The 22905-nt window shown below is 36.0% G+C and overlaps 1 protein-coding gene and 1 long non-coding RNA gene across 5 annotated transcripts in view; one reads left to right on the top strand and one right to left on the bottom strand.

The window, feature by feature from the left end:
• LOC125659344 (prominin-1-like) overlaps window positions 1-22905 on the bottom strand; it is a 92397-nt gene that overhangs the window by 17986 nt on the left and 51506 nt on the right. For all 4 annotated transcript variants that reach the window (XM_048890996.2, XM_048890998.2, XM_048890997.2 and 1 more), the window contains exons 12-16: window positions 9671-9747; window positions 8618-8770; window positions 7798-7930; window positions 2437-2549; window positions 1084-1168 (exon numbers count right to left, since the gene is read on the bottom strand). In XM_048890996.2, the coding sequence (XP_048746953.2) occupies window positions 1084-1168; window positions 2437-2549; window positions 7798-7930; window positions 8618-8770; window positions 9671-9747 (561 nt within the window). The remainder of the gene's footprint in view (window positions 1-1083; window positions 1169-2436; window positions 2550-7797; window positions 7931-8617; window positions 8771-9670; window positions 9748-22905) is intronic.
• Window positions 2557-4561, top strand: LOC125664337 (uncharacterized). Its single transcript, XR_008798898.1, has 2 exons — window positions 2557-4099; window positions 4232-4561. It is a non-coding gene; the product is annotated as an uncharacterized LOC125664337 (long non-coding RNA).

Here is a 22905-nt window from a genome sequence, read left to right as displayed (position 1 = left end):
TTCATTATAACCGTGTTTTACCGTGTGTGGGTGACCTGGAGGTTCGTTATAACCGTGTTTTACAGTGTGTGGGTGTCCTGGAGGTTCATTGTAACAGTGTTTTACAGTGTGTGGGTGTCCTGGAGGTTCATTATAACCGTGTTTTACAGTGTGTGTGTGTCGTGGAGGCTCATTATAACCGTGTTTTACAGTGTGTGGGTGTCCTGGAGGTTCGTTATAACCGTGTTTTACAGTGTGTGGGTGTCCTGGAGGTTCATTGTAACAGTGTTTTACAGTGTGTGGGTGTCCTGGAGGTTCATTATAACCGTGTTTTACAGTGTGTGGGTGTCCTGGAGGTTCATTATAACCGTGTTTTACAGTGTGTGGGTGTCCTGGAGGTTCATTATAACTGTTTTACAGTGTGTGGGTGTCCTGGAGGTTCATTATAACCGTGTTTTACAGTGTGTGGGTGTCCTGGAGGTTCATTATAACCGTGTTTTACAGTGTGTGGGTGTCCTGGAGGTTCATTATAACCGTGTTTTACAGTGTGTGGGTGTCCTGGAGGTTCATTATAACCGTGTTTTACAGTGTGTGGGTGTCCTGGAGGCTCATTATAACTGTGTTTTACCGTGTGTGGGTGTCCTGGAGGTTCATTATAACCGTGTTTTACAGTGTGTGGGTGTCCTGGAGGCTCATTATAACCATGTTTTACAGTGTGTGGGTGTCCTGGAGGCTCATTATAACCGTGTTTTACAGTGTGCGGGTGTCCTGGAGGTTCGTTATAACCGTGTTTTACAGTGTGTGGGTGTCCTGGAGGTTCATTGTAACAGTGTTCTACAGTGTGTGGGTGCTACACAGTGTGAATTACTGTGGAGTCATTAACTTTGTTGGAAGCCAAATTTTGTGGATCATGAAAGATATTGTTTCTCTATTTCAGAAATGATAAAGTCACATTGGAAAAATTAGGAAAGATTTGAAACTACTACAAGATAACAATTTGTTGGGTCTGAAAATTTTCAGAGACGCAATGTCATTCCCACGAAATCTCCTCAAAATTCTGAAACAAGTATGAATAATAAAGACTGTGCAGTTTTGACGACTCACCTTTGTGAAGTTAGTAAGAGTGGTGATATCAAACAAGTTACCGAGCTTTAAAGCCTTAAATGCAGCTCCCCCTGCCTGACAGTCTCTGTGGAAAAAATTTCTTATTACTGCTAGATTAACGGTGCATACACATAAACTCACGTGATACAGATCGCACTGCTACTAGACAGTGATTAACAATCATACACATAAACTCACGTGATAGAGACCACACTACTACTAGACAGTGATTAACAATCATACACATAAACTCACGTGATATAGACTGTACTGCTATTACACAGTGATTAACAATCATGTATGTGTAATAAAACACATCAGAGACAAACATTCAATTGTTTGAAGGCAATCTGTACAAGAAATGTGTCAGTGAAACACTTGTAGTTTGCAGATATCACATCAAAGACTGAGGTTAGATGATAACAGCCCCCCCCCCCCCCCCCCCCCCACTCCCCCTATATAACTGGTTCCGATAAACGGTACTATTCCCAATGCCAAATATAAATTTTCAAATTCTCCAAGTTTTGAGGCAAAATAATGCCTAGAAATTAACTGTTGAAGCATATTGTATTTTGAGGCTCGTAATTTGCTTTGTATGAAATGTTGTGCAAGTTAACTTTACTTCCTCGTAAACAGAGTGTAAAGGTCTATAACATGGCACTCAATTGTGAAAGTGTAAATGGTGAATACCTATTTATTTATTTATTTTTGTGCACATACCGGTACATGAGATATATTACATTAATATTATATCCAGAGAAAAAAAAGAACAAAAAAAGGAAACAAAGCATATAAGCTGAAGGTATGTGGGATTTGAGAAAGAAGGAGACAGAGGAAGAGAGAGAAGTTGAGAAAACAGAAGGTTCCATCGATTCCATTGGGCATCAAACTTTTCCTTTTTACCATTTTTATACCAATTAAATTTTTGAGTTTCATAAAAAAAAATTCATTTGTGATGTTGCAGCACACACACTCAAGGACTTCTCAGTGCATCTTGCTGTGTACACATAGTATTTAAGCCACAAGACAATAGTGTTTTGTATCATGCTATTATTTTCAATAAAACCAAGAATAAAAGATTTTTTTGTAATAGCTATCTGTAAATCAGTGTTATCTTCCAAAAAATGCTCAAATTCTACTAGGAAAAGCTGTAAAAAAAATCACATACAATATTTCTTCTTTTAAATATGGCATATTCAGTGCTAATTCTAAAATAAATACCATTTGACGATATGAAAGAAAATTCCCAACTTGTTCCATTTTAATGCTATTTTTTCTTCACAATACTCACTGTAGAAGGGAAAATTCCCAACTTGTTCCATTTTAATGCTATTTTTTCTTCACAATACTCACTGTAGAAGGCCCTTAAGGGTTATGTTGATGGATGCGTTGTTAAACAGGACTTCACCCAGGAAGTAACCCTCAGATTTCCCATACTGAAACTTGTATATCTTGTCATCCACAAGCTGTCAATCAAAATTATCAGAATGTTTACAGAACAAGAATTTACTACCATATACACTTGCCTACAAATTAAGGTAGAGACGGATAGCAACCACGTGATCAGTAAAAATCGTGTATATTCACGTGAATTTATTTTCCGGAATTCCGTACACCGTCATAGAGTAGTTGAAAAATATAAAGGGGTTCCGAAAGTACAAGTTGTTGCTGTGACTGACTCGATGATTGAGGGGGTCGTCTCGACGAAAGATAGACCATAGTTTAGATTAGGAATACGTCAATGTAATAATAGTGGACCAAATGTTTCGTCCGTGCAGAATGGCACTTTTTACCTCACGACCATGCATAGCTGCGCTACGTAAACAATTTTACAAAGTTGTTGATGTAGCGTGATCGTGATGTCCGACTCCGAGTGCTGCGAGTTTCAATACTGTTTATGTAGTCATTGAGAGTTTAAACAAACTTTCTTCTGAGAAGAGGGATTCAATGGATGCATTCAACGTGGACAACGAAGTTATAATTTCGTTTGTTAAGTGAAAAAATATGGCAAATTAAATTTGTATTCAACCCACTTTTCCTCTGCTATTTCACAACGCGATTTTATAATAACATCTATAAACACACAACTTGGAGATGTTTCATTTTCTTTGCATTTATGTATTCCATATGTGCCCAAAATATAATTCCTATATGCTCATGTAATCGTAAATGAATGTCATGTATATGCCACATTTAAAAAAATAGGTCTCTCCCAAGTTTTTTTTTTTGGGGGGGGGTTGCACTAAATTTCTATTTGGTATACATGATAGTACTTATAATATCTTGAAATTTCATTGACCTAAGAGATATTTCAAATCTGGGGTTTCATGTTTCACACAAGCATGCAAGTCTACAATTTAAAATATTAATATTTTGTAAAATCACAAGCCCTCTCATAGGCAAATGTATGTATTGTATGAACATAAGATATGTATGTCCTTCTCTTGACCCACACTTGGTAAAGGAGACATGTCTGATAAATCTAGAGTTGACTTGTTTTGATATTATTAGAATGAACTGGCAGTTTATCGTATGAAAACATATCTGTCATCTCATATTGCAATATGATAATCATGATGTTTATTCACCTCATTAAGGGGGGGGGGGGGGGGGTGTATGGGGTATGTACAGTTTAAATAGAAGTTAGCTATAACAATATAAAGTAAATAACAATCATTCAGATGTACTACTACTGCAAGAGTTCACATTGCTGCACTGCACACATTTAACATAGTGTTACATATGTAATACTGATTTCAGACAAGATTTTAAAAATTAACATAATAAATGTAATTTTCAATATATCAGTATTTTAAAGTTCACTGAAGATGCATTGAGACCCACAATTTTAAAATTGACATTGTCTGACACAGTATAATTAATGATTAATACTGACTGTGCAAATATTAATTTGATGATTTTTTCCCTAAGTGTCATCCTAAGGACCAGTGCAAGTTGAAATGGGCTTCGAGTCAACAACTTCAACAGCAATTTGCCTTGAAAATCAGCAAGAAAGGTACAGTATTTTCTAAGATAAATTTTTTTATTTTAACACCAGACATTTGTAAAGACAATTCTTAGTATATTAAATAATCATATTCATCTTTTTTTTCCTCAATATTTGAATATACAGAATATATTTTAACAGGTACTTCATTTACATTGATGATGTCATATCCCCTGGACCCCACAACTTTACAAGTTACAGAGAAAATTCAAGAACTTCTGCACAATGTGGGACTTGGATAGAATCAATAATGTATTTGTGAGCCCAGATATATTGTGCAACATACTAAAGTGTGAATTTAATTGAAAACAAGTACATGTACTCATGTATACTATTATATGTCTTTCTTAAAGACAATAATATTGCATAAATGTAGATGAAGTGTCATTGTTGATTATTCTAAGTTTTTGATATATCAAAATCAGTAAACATTTCTAAATGAAAATAAAATACCAATTTTATAACTTTTAATCAATGTGTTTGAATTTCTCATTTTCTACCCCCCCCCCCCCCCCCCCCCAACACATTCAGTGCATATATACCGTGAACTGGGAGAAATTAGAAATAGATAATGCAGTATGCATGCATTCTGAGTTATCCAATAGCGAGTTTTTGTTTCAGTGTGAGACTACAAGTAGGACTCATAAACTTATGAAGATACATATATATTTGTGAGAGCAAGATAGCTGATATGGGCCTCGAGATCCATGGGTCGAGCCACGGTGGTGGTCTAGAGGTTAGAGCATTCGCCCCGCATGCAGAAGGCCGGGGTTCGAATCCCGGCCGCGACAGACCTAAGCCGTTAAAACAGGTAATGGAAGTTCCATTGCCAAACACTCGGTATCAGGTGTGAATGTCACGGGTCCTCAGATATGACCTTAAAAACGGATCCCCAGTGTCACAGTAGGCGTGGCACGCTAAAGAACCCTCACTGCTCAATGGCCGTAAGCGCTGAGCAAAGGCCTAAATTTGAAGCCCTTCACCGGTCTTGGTAACATCTCCATATGAGTGAAAAATGCTCGAGAGAGAGACGTTAAACAAGATACAATCAATCAATCCATGGGTCGCTTGGGTTGAAATCTTTCTATTGATATTGAATATAAAGTTGTTATTTAAACATATTTGGTGCACTATGCTGTATAATCATATCAATTTCTTCAAATAGGTATAATAGGTAAATCGTGGTATGTTGTTAAGAAAAATGTATACGATAAAAGAAGCAATAATTTCCTCCACTCTCGGAGAAATAAATGTCTGAAAAAACGTTTTGATTTATTGAATTACTTTTAGACCCCTGCCTCATACAGTCCCCCCCCCCCCCCCCCCCCGTTACAGTTCCCAATCCGCCCCTGAAATAGCTTATAGAAACTTTCTTACTGTCATGTTCAATTCTCAGAGGTAATTTGGGATCGAATGCTCAAACATTTTAAGTTATTAAAAAGTCAGTAGTTTATCTCTGCTGGCTAAATCCTTCTTCTCAATGCGCCGAGTGCAATTCATGATGTCTATGTTCCTGCTCATTCTTTCTCTTCCATACCATGCAGTATATTAAAGGGGTTGGGATGTAATGGAGACATTTGTTTTAACAAATATAAATTGTATTTCTATTTTTTGTGGGGATTTTTATGTGGGAAAACTCTAATATTAATCATCAAATGTGATGACGTATGATAAATTTATATTCTGAGTGTAAGTGCACAAAGGTCAACAACGAGAACTACATGTACAACAGAGTATAAGCTAAAATTTGAAATACATACTTTCTGTATTATATTTATTAATTTAAAAAAGGTATTACAAAGAATCTTCGAATTTCAGCAAGCTTTTTTTGATGGATTGTTTACAACATCTTTTAATAATCCTTTTTCTTACGAAAATGTGTAGTTTGTAAAAAGGGGGTGGGGTTAGGAATTTTTTGCTAGTTCCATATTGAACCCCATTATGGTGTATAATTTTTTTCTTATATTTAACTTACTAATAGACTAACCACTTAATGAAATAAAATAAGAAATTTGATGGGTAATTTTTTTGCAGCTAAAGCAAAAGTATGACCCTGTGTGCAAATATTGTGCACTATTTTAAGGTGATAGGCCAATGTAGCTTTGTTGAAGTAATGTTGTTGCATGTTAACAATGATTGCTGAACTTGAAATTGATGTGTAATATACAATTATGTGAAAGGTTGTTTGGAACCATATATGACAAGTTATGATCCTTTTTACAATAAAAATGTTATAGCTCTATTTGTATATTGCTCTCTACTTATTTTTCTTCACTTTTTACGCTTTGCAAAGACTAAAGAAGGTACTATTAAAATTGCCATATTTCTCAAAAACAAGGTCGATTACCAACATTGATTTTTTAATATGTTTTATATCAAAGCTTCATCATGAACATATATCGAAATTAAAAAAATTCAATGGTTAATTTTTTTAGCATCAACCTATCAATCTCTACCTTAAATGTTTACAGTACAAGAACTTAACATACCATATAGACTTGCCTACAAGGCAGATCGCTAATAAAACCACGATTTACCACACTGCTTGTCTACGAGGTAGTTTACTAATAAAACAGAAATTTATCACATTGCTCGTTTTCAAGGTTGTATTTCTTCACAGTATTTTGAAGGAATCTGCCATTGACCTACACATAAGTTGGATTAATATTTCCTGGAACTGAGCATTGATTGCAAATCAAGATTTTATTACAGTCTCTGGAGAATTAAAATTTATCAATTTTTTCAATAATGTTACTTATTTAATGAATAGCCCCCCCCCCCCCCCCCAAAAAAAACCCCTCCATATTTTACCTAAACAAATTACGTTTACTTGTCTGCCTGTATTGTTAGAGTACTACTCACTTAACATGCATTTATTAATCAAGTTCCTTTAAACTCCAACCATAATTAACGAGGCCCATGGGCCACATCACTCACCTGAGTCACAGTAGCCTATATTTATAGATTTTCCCTATATATTCGCATGTAAAACTTTGATCCCTATTGTAGCCCAAACCTACCCCCGGGGGCCATGATTTTTACAAACTTGAATCTCCACTATGTCAGGAAGCTTTCATGCGAATGTAAACTTCTTTGGCCCAATGGTTCTTGAGATGAAGATTTTTAAATTACTCCAATCTATTTTTGTGATCATCTCCCCTTTGAAGAGGGCATGGCCCTTCATTTGATCAAACTTGAAAGCCTTTCACCCAAGGATGCTTTGTGCCAAGTTTGGTTGAAATTGGCCCAGTGGTTCTGGAGAAAAAGATGAAAATTTGAAGAGTTTACGCCGCCACCGACAGACAATGAAAAATTTTGATCAGAAAAGCTCACTTGAGCCAAAGGCTCAGGTGAGCTAATAAAATGATGAAAATTCTCCTGGTAGTAAGTCAGACATAAAGTTTTTAACCCCCCCCCCCCAATCGGATTTATAGCAAGTATATATAGCATTGAACATTTTGATGCCTTCATAACCATCTTGTATGTTAAATTCCTGAATAAACAAGCAACTTCCGTGAGAGTTTTCACAATTAAAACAAACATAAAGTATACTTACAAGAAGCCTAAACTTAATGATTTCTATACAGAAAATTCAGAATAGTGTGGGGATTTTTAATGTCGTGCAGTCTTTTCTAACTTTTTTCTTCAGGACAATGCTTAAAGCAAATTCTAAGAAACATCATTTGCAGAGTTTCATTTTTACATACCGTCTCCAGATCATTCAGTGAGGAATCTGTCAATGGCTGACAAACGAATCGCTCCAGCGGGCTACCGATGATAAATGTCAGTGTTGTAAGCAACATCAACAGCCAGGCAAAGATGAATACAAAGCCCACAGACCTACAATGGCATAAAAAGATGAAAGAATCAGTATTTCTAGTGACTGAAATTAAAATCATGAAAAACATATTTTGGACATTTGACCTGCAAGAAAATAGATTCTCAGTACACACACAAAAATTTGTGTGGCACTTTTGTATTCCAGCACAACTTGACCTATAGCCCCAAAAGTCTCTCGTTCTTGCAATGCAAATAGAAGTTATAATCAAAGAACACAATTTTCCTTGCATCAATGCAGAACTTTATGTACATGGTCTACATACAGATCAGTACAGTGTACAACAGCAGTCAGAGGAGAGAGACTGTTCCACAGCTGTACAACAAGGTTAAGATACAGATCAGTACAGTGTACAACAGCAGTCAGAGGAGAGAGACTGTTCCACAGCTGTACAACAAGGTTAAGATACAGATCAGTACAGTGTACAACAGCAGTCAGAGGAGAGAGACTGTTCCACAGCTGTACAACAAGGTTAAGATACAGATCAGTACAGTGTACAACTGTATTCAGAGGAGAGAGACTGTTTCACAGCTGTACAACAAGGTTAAGATACAGATCAGTACAGTGTACAACAGCAGTCAGAGGAGAGAACGTTCAACATCTTAAACAGCTGCACAACAAGGTTAAGAATGCTGGATTACTGTGACTGCATGGATATCTACACATTTACAGAAGCATTGGAAACTTACGCCATCAGCATATTCCCTGCAGTACTACCCATACATCCCCGGTCCGTGGGGGGAGTGTCTGAATTCTGGCTAATTGTTCCAAAAACAAGTCCCAGCAGCTGCAGCAGGACCACCAGGAGTACAATGGAGGTTAAACCTATCCCACCGTACCACCTACAAACACAAAAACACAGATCAATACAGTACCTCCATTATAGGGCTATTAATGGTGAGCCTGGTGTGGGCTATTAATGGTGAGCCTGGTGTGAGCTATTAATGGTGAGCCTGGTGTGGGCTATTAATGGTGAGCCTGGTGTGGGCTATTAATGGTGAGTCTGGTGTGGGCTATTAATAGGGAGTCTGGTGTGGGTTATTAATAGGGAGTCTGGTGTGGGCTATTAATGGCGAGCCTGGTATAGGTTATTAATGGTGAGCCTGGTGTGGGCTATTAATGGTGAGCCTGGTGTGGGCTATTAATGGTGAGCCTGGTGTGGGCTATTAATGATGAGCCTGGTGTGAGCTATTAATGGTGAGCCTGGTGTGGGCTATTAATGGCGAGTCTGGTGTGGGCTATTAATAGGGAGCCTGGTGTGGGCTTCTAATCATTGAAGAAGAATCCAGAAGTTTTAAAAACTCGTTTCTCATCCTTTTGCCCGCTAATATCTCATTTATTATCATAAATTCACTGAATTTTACTTGTCATAACCTGAAAACCTGTACCATGTGTATAAAATACTCATACCATTTGTACAGAGAGTGAGATATCAGGATTGTTTACCTGTACTTAGATTGAGGACTTGTACAGAGAGTGAGATATCAGGATTATTTACCTGTACTTAGACTCAGGACTTGTACAGAGAGTGAGATATCAGAATTGTTTACCTGTAGACTGAGGACTTGTACAGAGAGTGAGATATCAGAATTATTTACCTGTAGACTGAGGACTAGTACAGAGAGTGAGATATCAGAATTGTTTACCTGTAGACTGAGGACTAGTACAGAGAGTGAGATATCAGAATTGTTTACCTGTAGACTGAGGACTAGTACAGAGAGTGAGATATCAGAATTGTTTACCTGTATTTATCAAAACCTGACGCAGTAGTCACAGCATCGGCCACCTGCCTTTTAATGTCTGCCATGGTTCCATTGGTCTGTAAAAAAGTACATGTATCAAAGTTATAATTTTCTGATCAAATTATTTATAAAACCTAATACTTATTCTTTAATTCAAATACAAAATCACAGTTCTACAAGTATCTATCAGTGTCCACTACACACTGGAATAAGGGTATCATTAACAATCTACATGGTTACTGAGTAGTACAGGGATTTAATTGATGGGGAAGTTTCCAGTGTACTGAGATACAGAAAAAGTCTCTGTGTGTGTACTGAGATACACAAAAAGTCTCTGTGTGTATACTGAGATACAGAAAAAGTCTCTGTGTGTACTGAGATCCAGAAAAAGTCTGTGTGTGTACTGAGATACAGAAAAAGTCTGTGTGTGTACTGAGATACAGAAAAAGTCTGTGTTGACTGAGATACAAAAAAAGTCTGTGTGTACTGAGATACAGAAAAAGTCTCTCTGTGTGTACTGAGATACAGAAAAAGTCTCTCTGTGTGTACTGAGATACAGAAAAAGTCTCTGTGTGTACTGAGATACAGAAAAAGTCTCTGTGTGTACTGAGACACAGAAAAAGTCTCTGTGTGTGTAATGAGATACAGAAAAGGTCTTCGTGTGTACTGAGATACAGAAAGTCTCTGTGTGTACTGAGATACAGAAAGTCTCTGTGTGTACTGAAATACAGAAAAAGTCTGTGTGTGTACTGAGATACAGAAAAAGTCTGTGTGTACTGAGATACAAAAAAAGTCTCTGTGTGTGTACTGAGATACAGAAAAAGTCTCTGTGTGTACTGAGATAGAGAAAAAGTCTCTGTGTGTACTGAGATAGAGAAAAAGTCTCTGTGTGTACTGAGATACAGAAAAAGTCTGTGTGTGTGTACTGAGACACAAAAAAGTCTCTGTGTGTGTACTGAGATACAGAAAAAATCTGTGTACTGAGATACAGAAAAAATTCACTGTGTATACTGAGATACAAAAAAGTCTGTGTGTGTACTGAGATGCAGAAAAAGTCTCTGTGTGTGTACTGAGATACAAAAAAGTCTCTCTGTGTATACTGAGACACAAAAAAATTTCTGTGTGTGTACTGAGATACAGAAAGTCTGTGTGTGTACTGAGATACAGAAAAAGTCTCTGTGTGTACTGAGATCCAGAAAAAGTCTGTGTGTGTACTGAGATACAGAAAAAGTCTGTGTTGACTGAGATACAAAAAAAGTCTGTGTGTACTGAGATACAGAAAAAGTCTCTCTGTGTGTACTGAGATACAGAAAAAGTCTCTCTGTGTGTACTGAGATACAGAAAAAGTCTCTGTGTGTACTGAGATACAGAAAAAGTCTCTGTGTGTACTGAGACACAAAAAAGTCTCTGTGTGTGTACTGAGATACAGAAAAAGTCTCTGTGTGTACTGAGATACAAAAAAGTCTCTCTGTGTGTACTGAGATGCAGAAAAAGTCTCTGTGTGTGTACTGAGATACAAAAAAGTCTCTCTGTGTATACTGAGACACAAAAAAGTTACTGTGTGTAATGAGATACAGAAAAAGTCTGTGTGTGTACTGAGATATATGAAAAGTCTGTGTGTACTGAGATACAGGAAAAGTCTGTGTGTGTACTGAGATACAGAAAAAGTCTCTGTGTGTAATGAGATACAGGAAAAGTCTCTGTGTTCTGAGATACAGAAAAAGTCTGTGTGTACTGAGATACAGGAACAGTCTCTGTGTGCAATAAGATACAGAAAAAGTCTCTGTGTTCTGAGATACAGGAAAAGTCTCGGTGTGTGTACTGAGATACAGAAAAAGTCTACATATGTGCTGAGTTTAGCGGTGGGACGATCCATTGGTGCATCGATGCATCACGATACTCATCTTAGCGATATACGTATCAATACACATGTCTATTAAATGACGCAGAAAATGAATGTAGGGGGAAAAAACCATGGTGGACTATATAACATTAACAAAACTGAAAGCAAGCAAGTCAGGGGTATCGGAGAGGTTTGGCTTGCCAGTTTACAAAAGGGAAACATCGAATTTGAAGTTTTTGGAGCATTGTGATATTCATTTTACACTAGTCAGGTAACTTAGCAGAAACGAGTGATATCTTTTCTGTTTTGTTTAGAACTGAATATGAAATCCTTTTTTCTAGTTATGTTCCCCAAACAAAGTTTGGGAACATATTGTTTTTACTCTGTTTCTTATTATTAGGGTCTTCCGTCTTCAGCGGAAGATCCTTCTATTATTCTATTGTTGATTTTTCACTTTTCTTATTAAGGTCTTCCGTCTCCTGCGGAAGACCTTACTATTATTGTTCGCGTTCTTCTTCTTCATTATTATTAAGGTCTTCCGTCTCCTGCGGAAGACCTTACTATTATTGTTCGCGTTCTTCTTCTTCATTATTATTATTATTATTTTCCTTGGTAGTACACGCGTTTTTCTCAGCCATTTCTCGATCGATTTTCACGAAATTTTCAGGAAAGATGTCTTTTGGTGACGAGAATTTGCTTGCAAAATTTCGTGCTTGACGTCACTTCCAGTCAGGAGTTATCTCTCTTTTAGTGACTTTTTGAAGGGCCTTGTTGTCCACGCATCTCCTCCGTTAGTTTTGAAGCTAGAGTCTTGAAATTTCTACACAAGATAGAGTAAATATTTTAGAAGATTTGTGGGGGATTCGATTTTACCGGAGGCGATTTGCCTAAACGCTCGCCTGGACCTGAAAAAATGGATGCCAAAATTTTTCGCCGATTTCGGCGATTTTTGACCTTTCATCTCCAATATCTTTTTTGTTGCAAATATTTTGTTAAGACATGTAGAACAAAAGTTGTGCACATTTACGAGATCTTTTCAAAAATATCAAGATTTAGGGGCTAGCCCCTTAAATTAGGGATCTAGAAGGGCTCAAAGTCTAGATCAAATATCTCAAAAATCGTTAATATTTTGGTATAAGTCAAAGAACAAAAATTGTTCATCTCAACAATCCAAATCTATTCATATAAAAATTTAGGTCATATGTTACGTAATAAGGGATTTTAAGGGCCAAAACCATAAATTTTTTACCCCTTGTATCTCGAAAACGACAAATATTTTGAAAAGCAATAAAGAACAAAAGTTGTTCAGAATGATGATCTGAACAATATGCATATTTCGTTTTTACCCTATGTGGCCCCGTTAGGGAGCTACAGTTTGGCCCCTAAAAATTACTTCTAGAAATAACTCGAGAACGGTAAAGAATTTCTAAATACTTGTTGAACAAAAAATGTTTGAAATGTCATGACCTTTCTTACGATATCAAGCAAAAGGGGCTGACCCTTTAAATTAGGGGCCCAGAAGGGTCCAAAGGTTTATGAGAATATCTCAGAAACTATTAATATTTTGTAATAAGTCATTGAAGCGGAAATGTTCATCTAAACGAGCTTGTTCTTATCAAATCAAAAAGTAGGTCATATGTTACGTAATAAGGGATTTTAAGGGCCAAAATCATAAATAATTGACGCCTCATATCTTGAAAACGACAAATATTTTGAAAAGCATTATTGAACAAAAGTTGTTCAGAATGATAATCTAAACCATATGTACATTTCGTTTTTTCCCTATGTGGCCCCGTTAGGGAGCTACAGTTTGGCCCCTAAATATTTCTTGTAGAGATAACTCGAGAACGGTAAAGAATTTCTAAATACTTGCTGAGCAAAAAATGTTTAAAATGACAAGGCTTTTCTTACGATATCAAGCAAAACGGGCTGGCCCTTTAAATTAGTGGTTCAGGAGGGTCCAAATGTTTTTGAAAATATCTCAGAAACTATTAATATTTCATAATAAGTTGTAGAAGCGGAAATGTTCATCTCAACGAGCTTGATCTTATCAAATCAAAAAGTAGGTCATATGTTACGTAATTAGAGATTTTAAGGGCCAAAATCGTAAATATTTGACGCCTCATATCTTTAAAACGACATATTTTTTGAAAAGCATTATTGAACAAAAGTTGTTCAATGTGTCATAACCTATCGATCAATATCAAAAAATGGGTCTGTGGGCCTCATGGCTTGCCTGTAGAGTCGATTTTTGTCGATATCAGTCGATTTCAAAAACTTGTAACTGGTAAATATTTTGTAAGGACATATTGAACAAAAGTTGTTCAGTTTATCGAGATCTATCGATTGATATCAAGAAATAGGCCTATGGTCCTAATGGCTCGCCTGTAGAGTCGATTTTTTGTCGATATCGGTCGATCTCAATAACTTTTTACAGGTAAATATTTTGTAAAGACATATTGAGTCTATAGAGGGCTAACAAATGACATCAAGAAATAGGCCCGCGGGCCTTATGGCTCGCCTGGAGAGTCGAATTTCAAACGAATTTCACCGCAACTTTGCTTCAGAAGCTTATGATATGAAAAATTGATTATATCTAAAGTGTCTTAAAGTCGGAAACTAAATTGGGACTCATTTGTCTTTTTTTTTTTTTTTTTTTTTAACTCCGAGTGCATCAACAAATCGGACGGAAGACCTACTCGTTGCTCGCAACGAGATCGTGTCTAGTTATTATTATTATTATTTTTATTCTTTTTTTTTTTCCTTACCGATTTTGTGCAGAGGATTTCTCAGAGATGGTTTGACCGATTTACTTCAATTTTTCAGGGTTGATGCATTGCTATTTGAAGTTTATATCTTTTTTTGAATTTTTGAAAATTCACTTCCGGTTGGAAGTTATCCCCCTTTTATCGATTTTCAGATGACCATTTTGTCCAGCCAAAATCTCAAAAACGATAAAAGCTAGAGTGCTGAAATTTTCAGTGATGTTAGACGACATGTTGTAGTTGTGCACATCGGTTTTAAAAATTTCCGGAAGTGCCTAGTATGGAAGCTCGGTAGGGGTCGAAAATGGAGTTTAAAAAAGTGTCCTTTTTTCCCCCACGTTTTAAATCATAACTTTTTACTCGTAAATATTTTGCTTGGACATATATAACAAAAGTTGTACAGTTTATTGAGATCTTTCGTGTCATATCAAGAAATGGGCCTATAGGCCTCATGGCTCGCCTGAACCATTGCATTTCTGTTACAATGATTAACTTTTTTCTCACGAAACTTTTGATAAGACATGTAGAATAAAAGTTGTTCAGTTTTGCAAGATCTATCTAATGATATCAAAAACTAGGCCTCAGGGCGTCATGGCTCGCCTGAACAGTCGAATTTGTATCACAATTAATAACATTAATAACTTTTTTCTCGAGAAACTTTTGACAAGACATGTAGAACAAAAGTTGTTCAGTTTCGCAAGCGTTAACTAACGATGTTAAGAAATAGGCCTGCAGGTCTCATGGCTCACCTGAACAGTTGGGTTATTGTTGCAAGCTATAACATTTTTGTCAAGAAACTTTTAATAAGACATCTAGAACAAAAGTTTTTCAGTTTTGCAAGATCTTTCGAACAACATCATGAAAAAGGCGAACGGGCCTCATGGCTCGCCTGAACAGTTTGATTAGTGTCACAATCAATAACTTTTTTCTCGAAAAACTTTTGATAAGACATGTAGAACAAAAGTTGTTCAGTTTTGCAAGATCTTTCAAACGATATCAAGAAAAAGGCCCACGGGCCTTATGACTCGCCTTAACAGTCTCATAAATGTCGCAATCAATAACTTTTTTCTCAAGAAAATTTTAATAGGACATGTAGAAAAAAATTTGTTCAGTTTTGCGAGGTATATCTAGAATGATTAAAAAAAAAAAAAGGCCTCCGTCGACTTTGTATCGCAGTAAATAACATTATTAACTTTTTTGTCGAAAAAAAGGCTGACCCCTTTCATTAGTGGCCTAGCGCGGCAGAGATTCTTTAATTCATAGTACTTAAATGATCAATATTTGTAAAACATTACCGAAGCTAAATTGTACGTCTAGACAATATATTTGTATCATTATTTATGAACGAATATCTCAGTCAAATTCTTATCTCCTCACATCTAAAATTGGACGGAAGACCCACTCGTTGCTCGCAACGAGATTGCATCTAGTTATTAAGGTCTTCCGTTACCAACGGAAGACCTTCTAGTGATTCTACTGTTTATTATTTTTTTTTTTTTCCCTTTCGTCTCCGAGACCGTTGGATGGATTTTCCTGAAACTTTCACAGATTGAAGAGAACGAGTGTACCTCGAGGCATTTTTTTCATTTTTTCAAAATTCACTTCCGTTTGTGAGATTCGTCCGATTTTCCGGTTTTTGACAGCAACTTTGTACGGGGGTAAACTTGAAAATCACTAAAGATAATCGAATGAAACTTTCAGGGATGATAGATCTATTTTCTCTATGGTGCATGCACGTAATATTTTTTGTCGCCGTCACTTCCGGTCGTCACCGGAAGTGATTAAATGAATCATCAATTTCAAACTTTTTTCTTTCAAATTGAAACCTATTTCGGTTTACTATATCTCGTTCTAATTCTCAAAAAATGTTGACCCCACCGGAAGTTCAATCTCTAACTTCCGGTTATATCAAAGAAAGACTATTCATTCTCTCATTTTTCAGTGCCATAAATCTCGGTCATGAAACTAGTTAATGAGTTGAGTTTCACATATATTATAGTCACTATAAATGTCTAGAGTAACGTTAAATATTTTTGTGAAATTCACTTCCGGTCGGCAAATACGGCTTATTAGCTGTTTTCATTGTCCAGCGTTTTTCTCAGAAACGGTAAAAGATAGAGTCACCAAATTTTCAGAGGTAATAGATCTCACTTTGTAGGCGTGCAATAGGGGGTTAAGAATGTCGGCCGTCACTTCCGGTCGTCACCGGAAGTGATTAAAGAATCATAAATTTCAAACTTTTTTCTTTCAAATTGAAACCTATATCGGTTTACTAGGTCTCGTTCTAATTCTCAAAAAATGTTGACCCCACCGGAAGTTGAATCTCCAACTTCCGGTTATTTCAAAGAAAGACTATTCATTCTCTCATTTTTCAGTGCCATAAATCTCGGTCATAAAAGAAGTTACTGATTTGAATTTTACATATGTTATAGACACTATAAATGTCTAGAGTATATTTAAATATTTTTGTAAATCTCACTTCCGGTCGTGAGATATGGGGTGGACATATTCAAACCTTGTTTTTTCAGTTTCTCAATAATGAAGATAGATAGACGCTTGAAACTTGTAGAGTTGATCAACTAACATTAGTCCATTGTACACATACATTCAATTTTTTTGTCCGTCACTTCCGGTCTATACCGGAAGTATTTGAAAAATTGTCGATTTTCCGATTTCTTCGAGTGATTTCTCAGAGATGGCTGGACATATTTTCTTAAAATTTTCAGGGATAATGTCTTATGAAATGACCTTGCTATAATTATTTTTGTTTTTACAAAATTCACTTCCGGTCGGATAATATGGGCGATTTTCTGTTTCTCAAAAGGAATTTTGTCCAGCATTTTTCTAGGAAAAGGTAAAATATAGGTTCATCAATTATTCAGGGATGATCAATCTCCGTTCGCAAGCGTGCAGTAGTGGGTTGAACATGTCGACCGTCATTTCCTGTCGTCACCGGAAGTGATTGAAAGAATCGCAAATTTCAAACTTTTTCTTTTAAATTGAAACATATACTAGTTTATTAAGTCTCTTTGAAAGTGTCAAAAGAATATTGACTCCGTCGGTAGTCAAAACAACTACTTCCGGTTTCTTGATAAAATACCTTTTTACTTTTCATCTCTTTGTCCCCATAAATCTCGCTTATATTTGAAGTCTTTCATATGATTTTCACATGTCATAATAAAAGTATCAACTTCTAAAGTTTGGATCATTTTGTTTTTCAAAATTGACTTCCGGTCGGTAGTAACCTACTACTTTTTCTTTCTTTAGCCTACTTCTTTTTGTTGAGAACTCTTTCAGATAGAGACGTGAAATTTTCAGGGAATATCAACAGTAAAGAATCGCTGTCATTTATAGGAAAACGCATCTGAATAGTACTTCCGGTCGTCACCAGAAGTTACGAGAAAGGAGTAAAAAATTCGATAATACATTTCTCATTGATTGTTAAGGCACATTTTCTGATACATTTAAATGGTTTTCGTAGGAATAGAAAACTCTTTACTGGAAGTGATCTAACGGAAGACCTACTCATTACTAGTAATGAGTGTCTAGTTATTATTAAGGTCTTCCGTTTCCAACGGAAGACCTTCTAGTGATTCTACTGTTTATTATTATTATTATTATTATTTTTTCCCTTTCGTCTCCGAGACCGTTGGATGGATTTTCCTGAAACTTTCACAGGTTATAGGGAACGATGGTACCTCGAGGCATTTTTTTCATTTTTTCAAAATTCACTTCCGTTCGTCAGATACGTCCGATTTTCCGGTTTTTGAAAGAAACTTTGTCCGGGGGTAAACTTGAAAACCACTAAAGATAATCGAATGAAACTTTCAGGGATGATAGATCTATTTTCTCTATGGTGCATGCACGTAATATTTTTTGTCGCCGTCACTTCCGGTCGTCACCGGAAGTGATCAAATAAATCATGAATTTCAAACTTTTTTCTTTCATATTGAAACCTACTTTGGTTTACTATATCTCGTTCTAATTCTCAAAAAATTGTTGACCCCACCGGAAGTTGAATCTCCAACTTCCGGTTATATCAAAGAAAGACTATTCATTCTCTCATTTTTCAGTGCCATAAATCTCGGTCATGAAACTAGTTAATGAGTTGAGTTTTACATATATTATAGTCACTATAAATGTCTAGAGTAACGTCAAATATTTTTGTAAAATTCACTTCCGGTCGGCAAATACGGCTTATGAGCTGTTTTCGTTGTCAATTGTTTTTCTCAGAAACGGTAAAAGATAGAGTCACCAAAATTTCAGAGTTAATAGATCTCACTTTGTAGGGGTGCAGTAGGGGGGTAAGAATGTCGGCCGTCACTTCCGGTCGTCACCGGAAGTGATTAATAAATAATAAATTTCAAACTTTTTTCTTTCAAATTGAAACCTATATCGGTTTATTAGGTCTCGTTGTAATTCTCAAAAACTATTGACCCCACCGGAAGTTGAATCTCCAACTTCCAGTTATATGAAAGAAAAACTATTCATTCTCTCATTTTTCAGTGCCATAAATCTCGGTCATAAAACAAGTTAATGATTTGAATTTTACATATGTTATAGACATTATAAATGTCTAGTGTAAATTGAAATATTTTTGTAAAATTCACTTCCGGTCGTGAGATATGGGGTGGACATATTCAAACCTTGTTTTTTCAGTTTCTCAATAATGAATATAGATAGACGCTTGAAACTTGTAGAGTTGATCAACTAACATTAGTCCATTGTACACATACATTCAATTTTTTCGTCCGTCACTTCCGGTCTATACCGGAAGTATTTGAAAAATGTCGATTTTCCGATTTCTTCGAGTGATTTCTCAGAGATGGTGGATAGATTTTCTTGAAATTTTCAGGAATAATGTCTTATGAAAGGACCTTCCTATAACTATTTTTGTTTTTACAAAATTCACTTCCGGTCGGAAAATATGGGCGATTTTCTGTTTCTCAAAAGGAATTTTGTCCAGCATTTTTCTTGGAAAAGGTAAAATATAGGTTCATCAATTATTCAGGAATTATAAATCTCCGTTTGCAGTCGTGCAGTAGAGGGTTGAACATGTCGACCGTCACTTCCTGTCGTCACCGGAAGTGATTGAAAGAATCGCAAATTTCAAACTTTTTCTTGTAAATTGAAACCTATACTAGTTTATTAAGTCTCTTTGAAAGTGTCAAAAGAATATTGACTCCGTTGGTAGTCAAAACAACTACTTCCGGTTTCTTGATAAAATACATTTTTACTTTTCATCTCTTTGTCACCATAAATCTCGCATATATTTGAAGTCTTTCATATGATTTTCACATGTCATAATAAAAGTATCAACTTCTAAAGTTTGGATCATTTTGTTTTTCAAAATTGACTTCCGGTCGGTAGTAACCTACTACTTTTTTTTTTCTTTAGTCTACTTCTTTTTGTTGAGAACTCTTTCAGATAGAGACGTGAAATTTTCAGGGAATATAGACATTAAAGACTCGCTGTCATTTATAGGAAAACACATCAAAAAAGTACTTCCGGTCATCACCGGAAGCTACGAGAAATGAGTAAAAAATTCGATAATACATTTCTCATTCATTGTTAAGGCACATTTTCTGATATATTTATATGGTTTTCGTAGGAACAGAAAGCTCTTTACCGGAAGTGATCTAACGGAAGACCTACTCATTACTAGTAATGAGTTTCTAGTTATTATTCTTTTTCTGCGGTACTTTTTTGTCCGGTAGTGTTCTCAGAAACTACAAAAGGGATCGATATGAAACTTTCCAGGATGATAGTATAGCGTTTGTAGATGTGCATAGTGATAGTTATTTTGTTTGCACGTGCATGCACGCGCGCGCACGTGCATTGCAATTTTGGTACAAAAAATGGAAAATCAGAATATTGAAGGAAGCGATATAAAACCTAAATAGGATGATAGTATATCATTTGTACATATGAAAAATAATAGTTATTTTGCCAGCACGCGCACGCATGCGCGTGCACGCGCATTACAAAATTTGTACGCTAACTTTGGAATCAGTCTAACTTTTTTGTTGTTCATTGAAATGGCTTGAAATTCATATCATAGGTAGATATTGAGACCCTTAACTGATTTACATGGTCAAAATTACCAATTTGCACGCGCATGCACGTGCGCTTCATTTTGATTGGATAATGCTAAAACGTTTGTAACTATCTTATTTATGAAGCGAATGAGATGATATTCACAGCATATGTAGACAATATGTGTATCTATATGTTGGTGTAACAAAAAATGCCAACGCAGACGCGCATGCGCGTTCAACGTTTTTTAAATGTTCAATTTTTAAAGGACGATAACGTTTTTGTTTTTCATCAAATTCTATTCATATTAGGGGTTTAGATGTATCTTGGTACTCCTTACAAATTGCTGTGGTTAGAATTACTGCTCAGCACGTGCATGCACGTGTGCTGATTTCTGATTGGACGATTTTAAAATCGCTATAACTTCCTTATATTTGGTGGAAACGTTATGAAATTCATACTGTGGGTATATGATACAAATGCCTGTTGAACGACATCAACAAAAATTCGGAATCATACACGCGTGCGCGTGTATGCACGTGCAACGCTTTCTTTCATTTCTTGGTACTGAAATGACCATATTGAACGTACTACATGTAATTAAAGGCTAAAATAAAATGATTTTTTCCTATAGATTCACAAGGACATCACTTTTTAATTGGGGGAGGTTTGGGGAACATCTGTAACGGTCCCCGTTACAATTAGAACTAGTTATTATTGATATGCAAAGTATCACAATATGTATCATGTGTCAAGTATTGTGATACGTAACGGATCGGCTAGAAAGGGTATCGTCCTGTCCCTAACTGAGAAACAGAAAAAGTTTCATGTGTACTCTTGAAATACGCCCATCTGCTCATCTTCAAATACCATTCAACATCTGCTCTATCTTCAAATGCCATTCAACATCTGATCTATCTCCATATGCCATTTCAACATCTGATCTACCGCCAAATGCCATTCAACATCTGATCTACCGCCAAATGCCATTCAACATCTGATCTACACTGTACCTCAAAATGCCATTTCAGCGTGTTTAGAAATTAACAAGGCTTCAGTAGGGACGTGTCAACCAAGACTGAGACTCCATGATAACTAACAGCTTTTAGAAAAGTTACACAAATGGATTACAAACGCAATGTCTGTCAGCTAGCAGAGATAATTCCACTGCAATATCACACATTCCTTTATTTCTATCTGACCAACAGACATCATAAGCATCTTACATTGCAACAATCTGAAATTCTTTTATTATTTGAAGGTACAGTTAAACCTGCTTGGTGAAATACTGGGGACAAGCAGTTGTGATTGGTTATAAATATAAAATACTGGGGACAAGCACTTGTGATTGGTTATAAATATAATCCCAATTACTTCATAATGTTTAAAACTACAGGGAATGAAAATCACTTCTCTATAAGCATGAATTCATTATAAGCAGGTTCATTGTAACCATGTTTTACTGTGTTTAACAGTGGTAAAATTTCAGTGCAGTTTTGTATCTCATGCCAAATATAACTTTACATTCTACTGTAACTAAACCTGAACATGGAGTATTATATTGGAATTTAATAGTACATGTACTTCACTTGTGTAACGAATGATTCCATCTACAGTAAAACACGGTTACAGCAAACATGCTTATAATGAACTCACACTTACAGTAAAACACGGTTACAGTGAAAACGCTTATAATGAACTCACACTTACAGTAAAACACGGTTACAGCGAACACACTTATAATGAACTCACACTTACAGTAAAACACGGTTACAGTGAACACGCTTATAATGAACTCACACTTAACAGTAAAACACAGTTACAGCAAACACGCTTATAATGAATTCACGTTTACAGTAAAACACAGTTACAGCAAACACGCTTATAATGAACTAACACTTACAGTAAAATACGGTTACAGCGAACACACTTATAATGAACTCACACTTACAGTAAAATACGGTTACAGCGAACACGCTTATAAAGAACTCACACTTACAGTAAAATACGGTTACAGCAAACACGCTTATAATGAACTCACACTTACAGTAAAACACGGTTACAGCGAACACGCTTACAATGAACTCACACTTACAGTAAAACACGGTTACAGCGAACTTGCTTATTAGGAACTCACACTTACAGTAAAACACGGTTACAGCAAACACGCTTATTATGAACTCACACTTACAGTAAAACACGGTTACAGCGAACACGCTTATAATGAACTCACACTTACAGTAAAACACGGTTACAGCGAACACGCTTATTATGAACTCACACTTACAGTAAAACACGGTTACAGCGAACACACTTACAATGAACTCACACTTACTAAGTAAAAATAATTTCATTCCCTGTAGTTTTAAAACACATCATGAACTTATTGGACGTAACGAATTACATTTATAGCGAATCAAATTTGTCCCTAGCACTTCCCTAAAAGAGTTTAACTGTATAAAAGATCATTTACATTACAACCACATTACTGCATATAGATTTTAGTGAGCTTTAGCCAGGCCTGGATTTCTCAAAATAAACTGAAGTCTAAGAGTAAAATAAACTTCAGTCTAAGATTTTACTCAAATTAT

The sequence above is a fragment of the Ostrea edulis genome, chromosome 9 (assembly GCF_947568905.1).
Source record: "Ostrea edulis chromosome 9, xbOstEdul1.1, whole genome shotgun sequence".
NCBI lineage: Eukaryota > Metazoa > Mollusca > Bivalvia > Ostreida > Ostreidae > Ostrea > Ostrea edulis.
The sequence above is the reverse complement of the archived record's forward strand: the minus strand, read 5'-3'. Positions and strand labels throughout refer to the sequence as shown.